General features: G+C 41.0%; 2 protein-coding genes across 2 annotated transcripts; one reads left to right on the top strand and one right to left on the bottom strand.

The window, feature by feature from the left end:
* Nucleotides 1-4286: 4286 nt before the first annotated feature.
* LOC147966639 (uncharacterized) lies at nt 4287-10468 on the bottom strand. The gene is made up of 14 exons (XM_087530898.1): nt 10043-10468; nt 9802-9963; nt 9617-9712; nt 9366-9515; nt 9229-9279; nt 8846-8950; nt 8521-8773; nt 8219-8402; nt 7626-7812; nt 7421-7519; nt 7205-7336; nt 5114-5217; nt 4875-4947; nt 4287-4382 (listed from the first exon to the last, which is right to left on the bottom strand). Exons 1-14 carry the CDS (start codon nt 10466-10468, stop codon nt 4287-4289), a joined length of 2118 nt encoding a protein of 705 aa, XP_087387024.1.
* Nucleotides 10469-15409: 4941 nt separating this feature from the next.
* Nucleotides 15410-19231, top strand: LOC125515373 (uncharacterized). The gene has a single exon (XM_048680838.2). The coding sequence runs from the start codon at nt 17027-17029 to the stop codon at nt 19094-19096; it is 2070 nt and encodes a 689-aa protein (XP_048536795.1). The 5' UTR covers nt 15410-17026; the 3' UTR covers nt 19097-19231.
* Nucleotides 19232-20649: the final 1418 nt, after the last annotated feature.

Raw genomic sequence — 20649 nt, 5'->3', positions numbered from 1 at the left:
TTTTTAGTGAACTAAACTTTAAGATTATGATGAGAATTGTGGTGAACTGAATGTGAATGTAGTGAACTAGAATTATGATATGATGAACCAAATTTGAAGTTGGTGAATTGAATTATCAATGTAAAATTTTGTTTTTTAAAAAAGGTTCACTAAAATAAAAACAACTGGCCTGATTTTTCAATACAGAAATCATGAAATGAATTCGATTTGCGTGAACTAAAAACTTGAATCCAGATGAACTAATTTAAATGAACTGAATTTGAATTCTGTGAACTAAACTTTGAGTTTACGATGAGTATTGAAGTGAACATAATATGTGTCTAGTGAAATGAAATTATGATTTGATGAACTAAAATTGAACTTGGTGAACTAGATTTGCGTGAACTAAAAACTCGAATCCAGATGAACTAATTTAGATGAACTGAATTTGAATTTTGTGAACTAAACTTTGAGATTATGATGAGTATTGAAGTGAACTTAATATGAGTCTAGTGAACTAAAATTATGTTTTGATGAACTAAAATTAAACTTGGTGAACTAGATTTGCGTGAACTAAAAACTTGAATCCAGATGAACTAATTTAGATGAATTGAATTCTGTGAACTAAACTTTGAGATTATGATGAGTATTGAAATGAACTAAATATGAGTCTAGTGAACTAAAATTATGATTTGATGAACTAAAATTGAACTTGGTGAACTAGATTTGCGTGAACTAAAAACTTGAATCCAGATGAACTAATTTAGATAAACCGAATTTGAATTCTATGAACTAAACTTTAAGATTATGATGAGTATTGAAGTGAACTTAATATGAGTCTAGTGAACTAAAATTATGTTTTGATGAACTAAAATTGAACTTGGTGAACTAGATTTGCGTGAACAAAAAACTTGAATCCAGATGAACTAATTTAGATGAACTGAATTCTGTGAACTAAACTTTGAGATTACGATGATTATCGAATTGAACTGAATACGAATCTAGTGAACTAAAATTATGATTTGATAAACTAAATTTTAACTTGTTGAACTAGATTTGGGTGAATTCAAAACTTGAATCCAGGTGAACATATTTTAATGAACTGAATTAGATAGTGTTTTTAGTGAACTAAACTTTAAGATTATGATGAGAATTGTGGTGAACTGAATGTGAATGTAGTGAACTAGAATTATGATATGATGAACCAAATTTGAACTTGGTGAATTGAATTATCAATGTAAAAATTTGTTTTTTAAAAAAGTTCACTAAAATAAAAACAACTGGCCTGATTTTTCAATACAGAAATCATGAAATGAATTCGATTTGCGTGAACTAAAAACTTGAATCCAGATGAACTAATTTAGATGAACTGAATTTGAATTCTGTGAACTAAACTTTGAGATTACGATGAGTATTGTAGTGAACTTAATATGAGTCTAGTGAACTGAAATTATGATTTCATGAACTAAAATTGAACTTGGTGAACTAGATTTGCGTGAACTAAAAACATGAATCCAGATGAACTAATTTAGATGAACTGAATTTGAATTTTGTGAACTAAACTTTGAGATTATGATGAGTATTGAAGTGAACTTAATATGAGTCTATTGAACTAAAATTATGTTTTGATGAACTAAAATTGAACTTGGTGAACTAGATTTGCCTGAACTAAAAACTTGAATCCAGATGAACTAATTTAGATGAATTGAATTCTGTGAACTAAACTTTGAGATTATGATGAGTATTGAAATGAACTAAATATGAGTCTAGTGAACTAAAATTATGATTTAATGAACTAAAATTGAACTTGGTGAACTAGATTTGCGTGAACTAAAAACTTGAATCCTGATGAACTAATTTAGATGAACTGAATTTGAATTCTATGAACTAAACTTTAAGATTATGATGAGTATTGAAGTGAACTTAATATGAGTCTAGTGAACTCAAATTATGTTTTGATGAACTAAAATTGAACTTGGTGAACTAGATTTGCGTGAACTAAAAACTTGAATCCTGATGAACTAATTTAGATGAACTAAATTCTGTGAACTAAACTTTGAGATTAGATGAGTAAAGAATTGAACTGAATACGAATCTAGTGAACTAAAATTATGATTTGATGAACTAAATTTTAACTTGTTGAACTAGATTTGGGTGAATTAAAAACTTGAATCCAGGTGAACATATTTTATTGAACTGAATTAGATAGTGTTTTTAGTGAACTAAACTTTAAGATTATGATGAGAATTGTGGTGAACTGAATGTGAATGTAGTGAACTAGAATTATGATATGATGAACCGAATTTGAACTTGGTGAACTGAATTATCATTGTAAAATTTTGTTTTTTAAAAAAAGTTCACCAAAATAAAAACAACTGGCCTGATTTTTCAATAAAGAAATCATGAAATGAATTCAATTTGCGTGAACTAAAAACTTGAATCCAGATGAACTAATTTAGATGAACTGGATTTGAATTCTGTGAACAAAACTTTGAGATTATGATGAGTATTGAAATGAACTAAATATGAGTCTAGTGAACTAAAATTATGATTTGGTGACCTAAAATTGAACTTGGTGAACTAGATTTGCGTGAACTAAAAACTTGAATCCAGGTGAACTAATTTAGATGAACTGAAATTGAATTCTGTGAACTAAACTTTGAGATTATGATGAGTATTGAAGTGAACTAAATATGTGTCTAGTGAAATAAAATTATGATTTGATGAACTAAAATTGAACTTGGTGAACTAGATTTGTGTGAACTAAAAACTTGAATCCAGATGAACTAATTTAGATGAACTGAATTTGAATTTTGTGAACTAAACTTTGAGATTATGATGAGTATTGAAGTGAACTAAATATGAGTCTAGTGAACCAAATGAAAGAATTTGATGAACTAAAATTGAACTTGGTGAACTAGATTTGCGTGAACTAAAAACTTGAATCCAGGTGACCTAATTTAGATGAACTGAATTTGAATTCTGTGAACTAAACTTTGAGATTATGATGAGTATTGAAGTGAACTAAATATGAGTCTAGTGAACTAATTTAGCTGAACAAAATTTTATTTGAATTCAGTGAATGAACTAAATTTGAGATTATGACGAGTATATCAAGTGAACCGAACATGAGTCAAATGCTACAATAATGGTGAGAATTGTGGTGAACTGAATGTGAATCTGCTGAACTAAAATTATGATTTGATGAACCGAATTTGAAATTGGTGAACTGAATTATCAATGTGCAAAAAACAAATTGTTCTGGGTTTTCATTGTAGAATTCATGAATTGAATTAGATTTGAAGTAAAAAACAACTAATTTTATTGAATTGGTTTTGAATTCGGTGAACTAAACTTTAAGGTAAACATTATTGAAGTGAACTAAAATTTATGAATTGAATTAGATTTGGATTTTGAATGTTGTAGAACCGAATTTGGATTTTGACCTAGTTTTGCGTGAACTGAATTAGATGTGGATGATGTGGAAGCAGAGGAATGATGTGGTCTTCAATGGTGTGACGCCTTCGGTCCCTCGCACCATTCAGCTTATACAGGACGAAGATAGACTTTAAGCGAAGGTGAGATTGTTCAAAGGTGATACAGAAGGATTGGAGGTGGAACAAGTAGTCTCGGTTGCAAGTGAATAGTCCATTGTAGGAACTAGGGTGGTGTCGGATTAATTCCGCATGTAAATAAGCTTGTAACCGTGCATTTGGGGCTCTTACCATCTATTTTTCTTTAAATGAATGATACGCACGCTCATGTGTATTCGAGAAAAGAAATGTAAAACAAGTACTTCCTGCGTCCCAATAATATAACAGCATTTTTAACACTACACTATGTAGTGTGAAAAACTTACTTATACTATGGGACAAAGGTAGTAATCCGGATTGGAGGAGGCATTATGCTCCACTTATATTGCACATAGGTAATATAAAAGTCTCAGCAAATTTAAAGCGCGGCTTTTTTTAAGCCGGGGAGCGGAAGCTTAAGCCGGCCAAAAAGAACTAGCTCTTATTATAAGCAGAGATTGCAACAAAGATACTACAGGTTAAGAAACTAATAGTTGCATTTTTAGTGAAAAAATGCTCAGTACGCCAACATATCCAAGAGTATGCCATCTGGATTCAAAGAAAAAGTACATATCCAAGAGTATAGCAGTAGGTCGAGGCTGACATATGTTTAAACAAGTAGTACTATGTACTAGCATATGATTACAGATGAAAGTGTTGTAGACAGGAAAATGCATCCTTTTCTCTTGATCAATTACACATTGAAAATGTTTTCAGATGAATGTTCTGGGAAAGTCAATTTCCTATTCGAAAATCTTCTTCCTTCAGCTTGTTCAAAGTGCTTTTGAAGAACTTGAATGCAGATATCATTCTGTACTTCAGAATGTTCGCCTGGTTGTAAAGACAATATAGACAAAATGTGAGACATAGAATTACAGAATTTGTGAAAACTTTTATAGTACTAGAAAAAAAGTACTATACAGTACTAGATCACTGATTTATTACAAGAAGCTACACAGATAGTAAACGCTGAAAAAAGCTTGACTAAGTCATATGAGCATCATGAAACAATTACTGCTGAGACAACACGTGACAACACATAACAAGACCTGAAAAAATGTCGGTAAAAGAAGTATAGATAGAAAACGAACTAACACTTCAAAAAATGAATAAATTTCAATTCCAACCATGCATGCAATAAGTCAGATCATTCCCTAGTAAGCTAAAAAGATAAAGCACATGAAATTTAACAGACTTCATGGTGTTCATTGGGCAGAAAAAAGAACCAACATATCATGGTCTTCATGGTGTTCACTAGTTTGCTTTGGATTCAGTTTTTGATAAACAGAAAAAAAAATAAGGCAAAGAGTTTTCAAGATATACCGCACTGAAAGTCTTCATAGCTTTGCCTTCGAAATTTTCGATGTACAAAGGAAGATAGTGGCCTGAGTCATGCCTGCATAAAGAAAAACAAATACGAGAAAAAATGAGAACGAGTATCAAGTGTGATAACAAACAAGTAGGTTGAAAAAATTTAATAACTACAGAAAAGTATGTTGAATAAAGTTCCAAATGATTTTTTTTAATAAATATACGAAAACAAAGAAGAAGAAAGGAGTTACATTAAACAGTTTGTTGGGTAAGGCCCCACAGGTTCAAGCTTGAAAGAGAATACATTCTTGAATGGCTTTTTACTGAGTTTGCAAAGCATATTGTAGTTGGAAACCTGTTTAATATAAATATAAAGACAGTTAAAGAGATTCACAAATGGTAGGTCAGAGAAGAATTTTGTTTTGTCACTACTGGAATCAGCTAATTTGCCATCTGCCAGCTCTTTGCCGTCTGCTAGCTGACGGCAAAGAAGCTCTTTGCCATCAGCTACCAAAAAGCAGACGGCAAAGATCAGGCTGACGGCAAAGAAGCTCTTTGCCGTCCGCCAGATCTTTGCCGTCCGCCAGCAGACGGCAAAGAATCTTTGCCGTCAGCTGGCAGACGGCAAAGAGAGAGGTGGCCCCCACCCCTCGCCCGTTTGGGAAAAACTTAACGGCCCACCTCTTTGCCGTCTGCCAGCAGACGGCAAAGAGGCAAAAGGGCGGACGGCAAAGAGGGGCGGACGACAAAGAGGGCAATATCTAACGGCCCGTACCCCCCGCCCCTCTCTGTTCTCTCCTCGCCCCGCCACCACTTCTCACCCCACCGCCGCCGCCGCCGCCCGCCGCGCGCCGCCGCCTCTCGCCCCCGCCGCCGCCGCCCCGTCGCCCCCGCCGCCCCGGCCCCCCGCCGCCCCTTCGCCCCCCCGCCCCGGCCCCACGCCGCCCCGGCCCCCCGCCGCCCCGGCGCCCCGCACCCCACCGCCCCGGGCCCGGCCCCCCGCCGCCCCAGGCCGCCCCGGCTCCCCGGCCAGCTCCTCCACCGCCCCGCCCCCCCTCCTCCACCGGCCCTGCCCCAGGTGAGCCCCCCTCCTTTTTTCTATTTTTTTTCTTTTTTTTTCTTTTTTAGTTTTAGTTTAGATTTAGTTTTAGTTTTAGTTTTAGGTTTACTTTTAGTTTAGTTTTAGGTTTAGATTTAGTTTTTTCCTTTTTTTTCTGTTTTATTAGTTTTAGGTTTATGTTTAGTTTAGATTTAGTTTTAGTTTTAGTTTTAGGTTTAGTTTAGTTTGAGGAAAGAAGAAGAAGAAGAGAAAAAGAGGAGAGGAGGAGAAGAAGAAGAGGAAAAAGGAAAGGAAGAAGAAGAAGAGGAGGAGGAGAAGAAAAAAGAAGAAGAGGAAGAAGAAGAAGAAAAAAGAGGAGAGGAGGAGAAGAAGAAGAGGAAAAAGGAAAGAAGAAGAAGAAGACGGAAGAAAAGGAAGAATAGGAAGAAGAAGAAAAGGAAAAAAGAGGAAAAAACCCCGACCCGACACGGCACCCTGACCCGACACGGCACCCCGACCCCGACTCGGCACCCTGACACGACACCCCGACCCCTAGACCCCGACCCCGACACCCCGACCCCGACCCCGACCCCGACACCCCGACCACGAGCCTGACCCGACACCCCGACCCCGACAGCGACACGGCACCCCGACCCCGACCCGAAACCCCGACCTCGAGACCCCGACCCCGACACCGACACGACACCTCGACACCGACACCCTGACACCACACCCACCCTTACCCCGACACCGACACGGCACCCCGACCCCGACCCGGCACCCCGACCAGACACCCCGACCCTGAGACCCCGACCCCGAGCCTGACCCGACACCCCGACCCCGAGACCCCGACCCCGACCCGGCACCCAACCCGACACCCCGACCCCGAGACCCCGACCCCGGGCCTGACCCGACACCCCGACCCCGACACTGACACGGCACCCCGACCCCGAGACCCCGACCCCGACCCCGACCCCGACACCCAGACCCCGAGCCGGACCCGACACCCCGACCCCGACACCGACACGGCACCCCGACCCCGACCCGGCACCCCGACCCGACACCCCGACCCCGAGACCCCGACACGGCACCCCGACACCGACAGGACACCCCGACCACCGACACCTCCCGAAAAGGTGTTCTTTGGCCTTCCGCGGCTGACGGCAAAGGCCTTTGCCGTCCGCCGTTCATGCCTTTGCCGTCCGCCGTGGCAGACGGCAAAGTAGCTGATTCCTGTAGTGTGTATTGAAAAAACAAAAGGATATTATGTCTCAAATGATATTATGTCTGAATAATTACTTACCAAGTTATAGACAAGTTCTTGCTGGGTAGTTCCCAGAATGGTGCCACAGGGATAAAAAAAGTGACATTTCTCAAAGAGAGAGTTGATGGAAAGTACAACCCAGTGGTTTGACTTTATAGTAGGAAAGTATAACTGTTCAACAAGAAAAAGCAGATTCAGAATAAAAACAAGTAGAAAAGATCTTGGTTAACACTGGATGCATTGAAAAAGATTTACCAAGTCTTGCTTCCAAAGGCTTTCTTCTGAATTAATCCTGTCAAATTCTCGCATGCATGAAACTGGATCAAATAACTCAAGTGGAACCAAAAATTTATTCTATGAACAAAAAAATGAAAATTAGTAAATATTTTAGATTGAATGAAAGTAAAAGGAAAATTTGGTCAAAAGAGAACCTAATAGGCAGGTTACAAGGAAAACTCACAGTGAAGTACGAAGTGAAACAGTACTTCTTCACGTAAGGCTTTACTTCAGATGACATCTTTGATTCATGGTTAAGAACTTGAATAAATGAGTTCATCACTTCATCTCCAATCTCACCCCTCGCTTTAAATGAATTTAAGTAATTTTCATAGCTTACAGGAAAACCCTCTATGTCAACAAAAAGAGTGCTGCACAGAATAAACAATCAAAACTAATGTTAAAATTGAGAAAAAGGATCTTAAAAAAAATATACTTTAACAATTAAAAAAATACATATACAACGCTATGGTGCTCAAAACAAAAAGTTAAACATCCTTTTATAGGGGTATGAACAATGAGCTGTAAACTAAATTAGTTTGGTATCCTTATGATTTCTTTTTAGTCTAAAATTGTATCAATTACAAAGTTTTTTATCTGAACTACATTTGAGGTGATCCATAAATTTGTTCGGATTTCATAATACAATTTCTGTCTTGAAAAATGTCTACAACTAATCTAGTCCATAAAATTGCTTGTAGATGTGTACACTAAAAAAGTTCTCATAATTTAATGAAATAAGAAATGATAAAATAACTAAAGGAATAAGAGATTTACTATTCTTGGAATATAGGCTTCCACAGATATTTGGAAAAGAAGATATCCACTTCGTGAGAGATTTTGAGTTTCTTTGCTGGTTCAGGGGATTGAACTTTAGCTGCTCTTTTCTTTCTGTTCTTCTTTTCCATTGTGTTAGTTCCTGTACTCGGTCCAGCTTCAGAATTATTCATTGTAGAAAAGTCTGCATATCACATATGTAAAAAATTTGAACATTAAATGTTGCAATGCGCCAGGACTTGTAATACAAGAAAATGGAGAACACATAAAGGGAAAACAATATAATAGGCAAGAATTAAAACCTTGTTGGACAACAAAATCCATGTTCATTGAAATTCCTACACTTGTATCACAGTGAGAGGCTGGTATGTCTTCATTAGTCACACCAGCAGGAGTGATAGGAGAATCATCCTGAATAATGATTGGAGTACCTTCAAAGTGTTTCACTCTTTCGTTTGGAGAAGCAGAACTAATCAATATAAAACTTCTTTTTGGATCAACTCCAGTAGAAAAATTGTTATCATGTGCTTCAGTTGATAGAAAAATTTCTTCGTGCTGAGAAAGGAAATTGAAATGATGTTGTAAGTTCAATGAAAATTATGATTGGAATTTTTTTTGAAAAAGTACCTTAGGTAGTGAAGTGGTAGGATGCTCAACAGGGTTGGTGTTCAGAGGTGTACCATTGACTGGAAAAATTGGTGTTTGGTACACCGAATTCAGGACAGAAATGTTCTGGAGAAAAAGGAAGCATACAGAATTTAGCAAAGAACAAAGCAAACAAAAGTAAGCTACATTGAATATTTGTCTAAAAAATATAAATTTTGCACTTATGTTTACTTGCAAAACAAGTATTATAAGTGCTTCTCATGATAAGGAATAACAAAAAAACGAATGTCTCACAGAATGTCACAAATATTCAGGTAAGCACTAGAGTTCCTGTTCACCTGGATTCTGAAGTAAAGATTAAGAAAAGGAGATAAATATGTAAGTTCTGAAATGCGTTTACAAACCTCAAATTTTGGTCTTATTGGCTCGTTCTTAACTACATCATTGGAGGGATCCTGCATTATAAAAAAATTACTAACAGGACAGTGCTTTCAAGAAAACACTTAGATAGGAACTACAAAAGGCACAACACAAAAAATACCTCTGATTTCAAATGTGGCTCTGGTTTAAATTTTATATCTGGTTCAACTTTTGCAGTGTAACTGGGAACTGCTGAAATGATATCTGGATTTTTTGAATCAATTGACTTGTTTTCAATGAGAGCTTCAGACATAGAATTACCATTGTTGACCTACAAATGACATTACAAATAAATGTTTATCTATATAAGATACAAAATGACAACAAAGAATAAAACAAATAGAAATGGATGATTCTACTCATAAGAAATACCTCCACAGAAGGAACTGAATTAAACACACCAGGAGCATCAGGAGCACTGTTAACCGGAACCACATTGGCATATGGTGTGCATGATATGTCTCGGAGCTACAAATTAAAGTTCAACTAATGATGAAAACAAAGTACTAGAACTAAAAAGATAACTCAAGAAACAATATATAGTGTATGATGCTTACTGGTAAAACCCCATAATTTTTCCTAGACTCATAATTCCTATCAACCGATGCAAGATACTTGAAATCTTCACTCTTAACATGAGATATCCGAGGAAGAGAATAATCCACTGTTGACTGATGATTATGAATGAAATCAAAATCAACGAAATCCACATAAATGATCTGCCATTTAAAAAATAAACAGGTCAGTAAAGTAAAAAGTAGAGAGATAAAAAAAATTGTAAGTGAAGGTTGAACTTACTCCCCAAATAGGAAGACATCCACCAATATATGAAGGCTTGTTCATTTCCTCAATACTTGGTCTGTTCATAATCATTTCAAAATGACGCTCTGACTCCTCACGCAAGAAATCCAGTGCCAATTGCCCAAAGTCAAGTGAAGGTATAGCAGAAACATCTCTTAGAGAGTATAAGAACTTCATGTTACCAAAACAGTATGAGGCAGGGCACAGAATAGATGATAGGAAATAAAATGCAAAGCTCCTGATAAATCCATCTTCTGTCTCGTCACTAAGCATCACCTCCTCTATTTTGTTGATCGGCATTTTGTTCCGATCATCCACATATTTGTTCCTTAACTGTGTAACCTCTGCCTTCACTTGGGGATCATCGCTACTGAATACAAAAGGCTCGGTGCCACCAGGAAAATCAAAGATTTTGTTGACCATATCTTTACTAATCTTGATAGTTTTAATACTTGTGCTTGAAACATGGCTCTTTACTTCCAAACATATGCTGATCTATCCATTCAAGCAGATTCACTGGTATTTTAAGTTTCGCTGGCATATGAAGGAGAGGTTCCAATTTGTACTTTCTCACATGGCCTAACTGAATATCACTAAACTTCTTCACAGTTTTGTTCCAACGCTTGAAGGAAAGTCTGGTAATGTATGTTGGCTTGCATAATTTCCTAGGGAACACTCGGGCTACGAAAAAATAATATAAACAGCTGATAAGACAGTGGAAAATCTTGAGAATTAACCAATAAACATGGAATATGAAAAAAGTATAAAGCCCAATAAACTATCACACGAATTAGATCTATGTGAGCGGGAGGCATTGCTATTTGGATGCACAAGCGAAACTTAAAAAAGGAGATTACAATTAGATAGTGCACGTGTGGTGTACTTAGTAGCTTTGAAAAGCAAAATCTGTACGAATTTATGTGTGTTTCAAACATTATACTATATTTTTATTTGTATCAATACCTCATTGTGGAAATTATGCTTGATTGGAATTGATCAAGGGTTTGCATTTCATTTGTTGAACTTGAGGAATTAAACTAAAGGTGCTGGTCACAATTATACTGGAACACTTCATGCTATTATACATGTTGGAATATTTCGCAAGAACAGTATAAACTGGGGAAGTTGCGCTGTGCGTAGCATAAACTCTACGTATTGAGAAGCCTACATGTTTGAACATGTATTGATATAGTTTAAACTTGGCGTATGACTCACACTTACGTGGAGAGGGATAAGAAGGAATTTGACTTGGAAACTAGTTGGTTATGATCGTGGTTGGACCAAACAGCACAAACTTAACATTCAAACATCACAAACTAACAACTTAATAGACAAAAACTAACAAGTGAATAGACAAACACATCTGGTAAGACCAAAAGCTGACATAAGAATAAATTTTCCAGCAATTTGATCTAGTTTTCTACTGTAGCAAATGTGAAAGCTACAAACAGAAAACAGAAGAACTAACATACCACCTCAATCATTCCGGAGACCTCGTGGAGGGTATTCAGTTGGTTCGTCCCCTTCTGGTTCTTGAACTAGGTCAACCCCACCTCCTTCGTGTGCTGCAAATACAGATTTAACAAAACTATTAACAAATGAGCACTACTTATGAATATATGACATTGCAGATAATTAAAAAACCACAACATACTAAAGGGATTGGGCAAAAGAAAACATAGAAATACTAAGAGCAAATTTTCTTCAAATTCAATAACCTAGTTGAAAAACAAATATATTTGTGTTAAAGCTCATCTACATGTGCCATAACTATAGCACATTCTAATTCCTAGGTCACTGATTGTACATATAAAGATTTGAGCGGGCATTTTCTATTATCTTTTTCTATGTTCTTTTTCCTATATAAGGCACTATAGTACCACTACAGAAATTGAAATTGACAATTGCTTCTTCTAGAAATTAGCTGATCATTCTCTCGTAAGCTAACATGTTCGAACTTGACAACTTTACATGCACCATGCACTAACTACAAAAATGATATATATATATAGTACTATAAAAACATTATATTATTATACAAGAACCCTTTCTGGAACAATCAAACATCAAAACTTGAGTAAACAAAATCACGCGAAGTACAGCACCTAGGCATTCACAAAAGCGATATGTGTCCAGTTAAATTAGGCATAGCTTATTAGTATTAGATGAAGACATACCTATGGACATTACCAAATACCTTGTGGTATGGACTATATAAAATAATACTGGACAAGTGTCAACAAAATGAACGAATGAAAATACAGGAGACTGTCGCATACAGATGTGCAAAAACTACGATTAGATCCAGACATAAGTGTGAACTAACAAATAGAAACATGCTAAGCAGAATTTGTCAACAAACCATGACAAACTAAATGTCTCAAGTTGAAGTTCACTAACTAACACAAAATGCACTATATCCTCGAAATTACTATAATACAATCCACAATCTAATATTGAGTTATACTACAATACATGAATAACCACTCTCCAATCCCACAAGATTAATACTTAGAGCCAACATCTTCCTAATAATCACAAAACCCCTAGTAAATTTCAACTATGTTATGCATGCCAATGTGCACAAAACAGACAGAACAACAAAAGGGGAGATGAATTCAGACGCAACAAGACAATAAAATCATACAACAGATTCAGTTACACACATGGCAGAGGGACACGGGCCAACACACGGGAGATGCCATCCGTCACATGAGATGGATTTGCACGCATGAACAGGATACATTTATAGACATGCAAACAGAAGATCTAAAATATGGGGCGAAATTTTCTACCCCAAACCCTAGATACCAGAGACCCCATCCATCATTGCACACGGCCAGATCCACGCTTAAACAAACAGCAACACAAAAGAACGAGGACCACGAAAAAGACAAACCCTAACCGAAGACCTGAGGGGGATTAGGGTTAGAAGAAGAATGAACCAGATGAATCCATCACGCGACGGAGGAAGAAGAACATAGAAGAAGCAGTCCGATTAGGGTTCCTCGATGCGCTCCCTCGTCGATCCGCTTGATTCGCCTGAGATTCGCCTGAGATTCGAACTCAGGCTTCGGGGAAGAAGGGAAGTCGTCGGGGGGAAGCAGAGGAGAAAACAGAGAACGCCACCTGAAAACAGAAGAAACAGGGGTCGGGGGAAAGACTTACACGACCATGGGACGGGGGCGAAACAGATTCCAAACGGGCCGGCCCGCCTAGCACCGCTGCAGGCGCCGGTTTGCAAAATGAACTAATACCGGCGCCTGTGGCGCTAAATAGGATATGCCCGAATCAACTGCCCATCTCCTATGTCAATGTCCGTTCGGCGCAGAAGTTTGGTTAAGACTGAACCATTTATTTCCAGAACTCTTGTTCGGCGCCTTAAGCGCCATTTTTTCCAAACTATCGCATGGGCCGGTCCAACACATGCGAATTCCGGGTCACACACGAACTCCAGAGTCGCTTGCTCGGTTGGACTGGTTGACTGGCCAATCGTTTGACCATTGCCTTTTCCCAAAAAATGTTTATGAAAATAGGAAAAAGTTTGTGCATTTTTGAATAGTTCATGGATATGAAAAAGTTCACAAATATGAATTTTCTTTAAATGATTTTTTTCAGAAACTTAAAAAATGTCCATGAATCTGAAAAATGTTCATGAAATTGGAAAAATATCACGAATATGGAAAATGTTCACGATTTTCCAACAAGTTTAAGAAAATTCAAAAAATAAAAAAATACAAATGAAAAACCAAAAATGTAAAAAACGAAAAAATTTAAAATCCGGCAGAAACCCAATAAAAACTGTAAAAACAAAGGACCATAAAAACCAACCGTTGCTTGGAAGATGCATGTTTTGGGCCAGTCTTTTGTGACAACCAGAGGATCAGACGTGGGTACAATTAAGGCTGTAACCGACACCTTAAGTGCCAAATAGGGTCTGGCATTTATTTCCGCAAACCCGAGCATCCTTAACAAGCCCTTTGAGCTCTGTTGGGGAATGGTGGAAGCCTTAGGGCATCTACAATGCACGGCCTCTTAACCAGGCGCTTAAAGAGGGAAAAGAGTGGGATCTCATTAAACACCTATCGCAAAAGCCTAAGCTTCCAACGCGCAGCCGCTTAAATAGACGCTTGGATTATTAAAAAAAAATCAACAGTGCACAACAAATTGGCCTAGGCGCCCGACTCCTCTTATGGCAGCGATGCCAGCCTGATGCCGACCGATGCTGGGATTGAAACAGGTGGCTGCCAGATTGGCTAGGATTTTATTCCTTAGCGCCTGCTCTCCTCCATTGTAGATGCCCTTAGCATCCTTAACAAGCCGCTGCCCAAAGGGAAATTGCAATGGCGGCGGCTTACTTCGCGTGGAATATCTCTGATGAACAAAATTGTGGGCATCTTCACCAGTGTCTAGTCGACCATGCCTGTAGGGTTAAGACTGCCATTATAACATTCTAATGTATTAAATTTAGATGTTAAAGCATGTCATTTATACGCATCACATAAATTATGCATCATTTGGTGTTTTTTAGCTTCATTACATGGATACAAGTTCTAGACGGTAAAGAGGCGCACAACACATACACCACACTCGCACGCGCGCGCGCACACACACATGACCACACACACTTACTTTGCGCCTAATAAGAGCTACAACTTATACAAATGTCTTGAGAAACTTAGAAAGCCATCTGACTCCATGAATGGTGGGTACGTCAGCATCCTTGTGGCCTGTAGATGTGCGAGGTATTTGCAAGGGAAAAAATACTCCATGTGAGACAAACATGTCGATATTGGGGAGGCTGTGTGGCCACCGCCACAAGCCCACAACCGACCATCAAGCATAGGCACATCCTCGCATCACTTGGTGTTTACATGAATTAGGGAATTATTTAAATGACCATATTAGATCCTGTGGCATAAAATGATTTTCCAAAGCTGCATTGGGTTGGATTTCCCCCCTTAAAGATCTATATTTGCCCTACTATTTTTGGGTCTTTTTAGAATTTTCGAATTGAAATGGTACTTAAGGCCATACTCAATTCCTATTCAAATTCATGTAAATTAGAAAAACCTCACTACACACGATGACGTCCCCGTGCTAGGGGTACTTTGGGACGCCGGAAGTCGAGCCATCACGCTGTCCTGAGGCCTCCTAGGCCACTACTTGGCCAGTTCCAACAACCAACCTGGGAACCCTCTAGAAGGAAGACACTGTCAACTTGGCGTTCAAGACAAGGATATCAGATGCGAGGAGGACACTCAAACCAACTAGGAATCTGTAGCACTAGGCCCTTGGCATCCTTCATAACCTAGGGTTGGGCTAGTCATTACACTTCGGTATACTTACGATTCTAGATACCATCCTTGTACTCTGTACACAACATCCAAAGAATACAACACGAGCAGAAGTAGGGTTTTACCTCCACAGCGAGGGCCTGAAACTGGGTACGTTATGCTCCATATTTCCCTTCTAGGCTTTCTGGCTAGTTGCTCTAGTCACCTCCTCCCATGCCAACTGACCTTCAGAGTTGGCTTGGGCCACATTGCCCTCCAACCACTCACTTTCTCCTCGAACTCATCATGCTTGCCCTTCAGGGCCCACAATTTGTCCTCAAGCTCATTAGTCTTGGCATGTGCGATATTCTCGGTGTCCTTGACCAACTCGCTATTCTTTGTCAGTAGTTTCTAGATAACCTCCTGGTCAACTCCATGCCTCTACTGCTTGGCGGCACCCTTCCGCAGTGTTCCTGCCCGCTGCTTTGAGTCCAGTGCCATGCACCTAAACTTTCCAGCCTGCTTATCTTAGGGGCTACTGTGTACACTTTTATTCAAAATGAGAAGGCAAAATTGCTCCTTAGTTAATATTTGATCCTCAAGCCGATCTTGTCAGGCCAGCTTCAGGGTCGGGGGCTACTGCATCATCGTTTAAAGGAAGGTGTAAAACAGCTCCTAAAATTGACAGATCCTCTGGTCGGCCTGTTCAGGTCAATCAGAGTCTTGAGAGCTACTGCATTGGCGTTTTGGAAATTAAAATGACAACTCCTAATGATAAAGATCATCGGTCCAGTCTGGCCAGACCCTCTAGAGTCTCGTTGCCTACTATGTCCGCGCAAGACTACACAATCCGGAAATTTAAAGATGACCCTCGAGCCAGCCTTGCTCGTCTAGCTAGAGGCTCGAGGGTTACTAGACTTAAAGATTTCAAGAGCAAAGCTATTTCTTAAGAGAACGCCAGATAGATTCATTGAACCAACCCGTAGTAGCCGCGGAGATTGTGGGTTGGTTCAACATAGGCACCATTACCGCCACAATATAGGCACTCCATTGCGCAGGTCACTCTAGTAGTTTTCATTATTTCACTGAATTTCAGAAAATATAATATTTACCATATAGTATTTCACTTGACTGATATATGATTGTGAAATTTAAAGTGTTTTAAAATGTATATCCAATATTGGCCTTGTTTTAAAGGTCTTATTACCATGAGTTCAAATATACAAAGGAAGCTTTAAAATGCAAGTTTTGTTTAAAAGATATGAATCGTCTAAATTTTCTACAAGAAATAAAAGGCATGCATTTTTGTCGTGAGAGAGGAGAAAGAATGGAAGCGCCATGCATGCAATTATCATTTGGCGTGTACTATGTTGAGTGGAGAGAGAGAGAGACAGAGCGCGCAACCCACATGGGTGGGATCCACGTACGAAGATCAAACGGAGTATTGGAGATCTTATATTAAGCATAAGAAGATGTAGAACCGTAAGTCTGGAGTACTCTGCTAGGTACTGACGGCAGAGAGCAAGCTGTCTGGAGCACTCTGCTAGATAGTGGCGCCGCTAGAAGTGCTTTGGCCGGAGACCAGACTGGTTCCGGATGCCGGTATGTATACTCCATTCTCAATTGTTGTGGAGTGGACATAGGTTAGCCACACTGTACAGGCGTGTAGCATAGTTCCTTGCCGGAACAGAAGAGGAGAATCGAAATGGCAGCTCGGGCGCAGGACCTCTGGAACAATTGGTCCATCGAGATCCTGGTGCTCCACAGCCTCGGCCTCCAGCTCGCCCTCTTCCTCCTCGCCGGCATCCGCAGGCGCGGAGCCCACCCATTGCTGTGGTTCCTGCTGTGGCTGGCGTACCAGCTGGGCGACTACACGGCGACGTACGCCCTCGGCCACCTCTCCCTCAAGGGCGCGGCGCGGGAGCACCCCATCGTCGCGTTCTGGGCGCCCTTCCTCCTGCTGCACCTCGGAGGCCCGGACAACATCACCGCCTACTCCCTGGAGGACAACAAGCTGTGGAAGCGGCACCTGCTACACGTGGTGCTTCAGGTGTTGGCGGCCGTGTACGTCCTCTACGAGCATATCTCCGGCAGGGGGGCGCTGCTCCAGCTCGCCTCCGTTCTGATGTTCGCCGTCGGTGCGGTCAAGTACGGGGAGAAGACGTGGGCGCTCATGCTCGGCAACCTGGACAGCATCCGAGGCGCCGTCAAGAAGCAGCCACCTGCCATGCACGGGCATTTTCACCCCCAGGATCACGTGCTCAAGGCGGGTGGACACTTAGACGAGGAGTCCCTTGTGCGACGGGCTCACTCGCTCTTCCACATCTGCAAGCGTGCCATAGTTGACTGTCCGGTGATCGAAGACGACTCAGACACCGCCAAGATGGTGGACGGGGTCAAGTTCTGGCCATTGATGGAGACCGAGCTCTCCCTCATGTACGACATGTTGTATACCAAGGCGCCCGTCATCCACACCTGGTTCGGCTACTCGGTACGTCTCGTCTCGCCGCTCGTCATTGCCGCCTCGCTGCTTCTGTTTAAGCTCATTGGCAAGGATGTCGCCCACCGCGGGGTCGACGTCATCGTAACCTACGTCTTGTACGGTGGTGCCTTGTTCATGGAGACGACGGCGCTGCTCAACGCGCTAGGCTCCTCTTGGACATTCGCCTTCCTGAGTACCACGAGATGGCGCTGGCTTCGGACCACGGCTCTGTGCAACGAAAGGTGGGACCGGCTTAGGCGTTTGGTGGCATATCTTCACCATCTTGTGAGGCTAGGAGGAGGAAGCCGGTACAAGTCAAGAAGGTGGTCACGTACCATGGGGCAGTTCAACATGCTGCACTATCGCACGCGCTCCGACGGTGCATTCACGAGGCCTCTGCTCGGCAGGTTGGCCAAGATGGTGGGACTGGGACTCAATGAGTGGTGGAACAGGGAGCATTACTCATGGGCCATTGAGATGCCGGACCATGTGAAGGATCGTATCTCTAAACACATGGAAAAAATGTACAACGAAGGGGGTGTGAATTCACTAGGTATGCTCAGGAACAGGTGGGGCGAGGAACCACTGGTTCTCAGGAAACTTTACCATGGCATACTCAAAGACTCACTCGGTGTTGAGTTTCAGGAGTGCATCATCATCTGGCACATCGGCAGCGATGTTTTCCTCGTCAAGAGCGAGCGGGCAAAGGACGAGGATGCAACGCTCAATGTCGAGGCGATCAAGGTGATATCAAACTACATGATGTTCCTCCTTGTGGCGCAACCCGACATGTTGCCAGGCCTCTCCCAGAACAGGCTGTATCAACGAACCTGCGAAAATCTATTGAAGACTGGACAGTCGATGACATCTAGGCGCCAACACACGAACAACATCTGCGCGAAGCTCAAGAATCTCTTCCGCTTGCACGATGACCCCGGTTCTAGTTCCAGGGTCGCTGACAGAGAGGAGCTTGCAAGAATCCTATGTGCGAGCAAAGGCTTCAGGCATGATACTCCTCGACTGTCCTATGTAGTTAGACTTGCCAAGCAACTGCTAAGGGAAGAGAAAGATGGAACGGCTGATTCCTTGAAACTTGTCCTAGATGTGTGGACGGATATTCTTGTCTATGCAAGCAACAAATGCAGCAGGAAGGCTCATGCCAAGAAGCTCAACAGTGGCGGCGAGTTGACAACCATCCTGTGGCTCATGGCAGAACACTTCTACCAATTTTATTTGGAGGAGCTTATCCAAAAAGAGAAGGATAAGTTACATGTAGTGGAAGGCTCCAATTAGGTGGAAGGCTCCAATTAGGCAGGGACATGGTTATGACAAATCTAACGTGTGTATCACCATTTTCTTTCTTGATTGAAGCCATGTAAATTGTATCTTGCTCTCGGTTCTTGAAGGCCATGTGAATTTTATTGACTACCAACTCTTTTTCAAAGACTATGAGGGTGAACTCTTCTTCTCAACAATGTTGGTCTAATCTATTGTGCAGCCGCACCTAAGCTCGGTACCGTATATCATCTGACAAAATATATGAGGACTAATTGAACGGCACGGCAGGTGCAAGTAGATCATGGTCCTGAACCTTTCCTTGTTTCTATCGATCCTACCCTGCGGCTCGGCGAAGAAGTTTTGTTCTGTACCAGTTGGCTCGTTCCTGTTAAATCCAGCCTGGAGTTTAATTTTTTTAACACAGCCTCGAGTTACAGTGAGTCAGTGTGTATGGTGCAAAAGATTCATGGAACAAGTGAGTAGGTGCATACATGCAACCCTTTTTTTTCCGAGAAAACTTTCAATCTATTCATCAACTATCAAAGTAGTACAAAAAACACTAGTAGTAGACTGGAGCGAGCGGAAGGCGCGCCGTCGCCATCGTCCCTCCCTCGTCAAAGCCAGAAAAACATTGTTGCAGTAGACAGACGGGAAGTCATCATGCAAAGGACCTATAGGACCAGCGCACCAGAACAACAAGCGCCACGAATGAAAAGAAGCGTAGATCGAAAGGACCCAACCTGCAGACAAACATAGTAGACTAATGAGACCAGATCCAGTCGGATCCACCAAAGACAAACGCCGACCGAGTCCTACAAGATCCGTCGGAGACAAACCTTCACACGCCTTCCGACGACGCTTGAAACATCACCGGTACGGGGGCTAGGCGGGCAGGACCTATTCCATCTTGAAGAAGCCGCCACTGCCTCGTCTTATAGAGCATGGCACAAACCCTAACAATACTCTGAAAAGCATTTTAAAACGGAGTCCTCCTGCCGGCAAGGGCCGGGATCCACCGTGCCTTCATGGTCCAAGGATCATTGGAGACGAGGCGGGCTGGCAGCGACGACGCGAGAGGCAGGGAAACCCTAGACGAGAGTTCGCGTGAGGGCAGGAGCGAAGGCATATGTGCAACCTTGTGTGTTTACAAAGATGTATTGTGTAAGAAATCTTGCATAAATTGAACTACTCCCTCCGTCCATAATATAAGATGTTACTGTTACATCTATTGAGCAATCTTGTAAGTATAACTCTACGTGTCGGTGTCAGTGTACGTATAAACGAACTACCAATTGATGAGGTGGTCCGCAATATGCAGCACGTACGTAGGGTAACATGCTAATAATGCAGTGAGCACATGCGTGGTTCCTCGCCATCTTTGTACTCAATTGCCTTTTGATTTTCTTGTTGGCTTGTTCCAACCGGAGTATAATCTTGATGAAAGATCAATGACATAGGACTTACATAGTACCCAGGTTTTACTTGGACTAGCTAAATATCTGTCTTGTCGTGGTTAAAAATTTATAAAGATTATCCATTGTTATGCCTCTGTTGTTGATATATCCATT

Source organism: Triticum urartu, chromosome 6A (assembly GCF_056163025.1).
Source record: "Triticum urartu cultivar PI428250 chromosome 6A, HENAU_Tu73, whole genome shotgun sequence".
NCBI lineage: Eukaryota > Viridiplantae > Streptophyta > Magnoliopsida > Poales > Poaceae > Triticum > Triticum urartu.
This window is presented reverse-complemented; position numbering and strand designations above follow the sequence as displayed.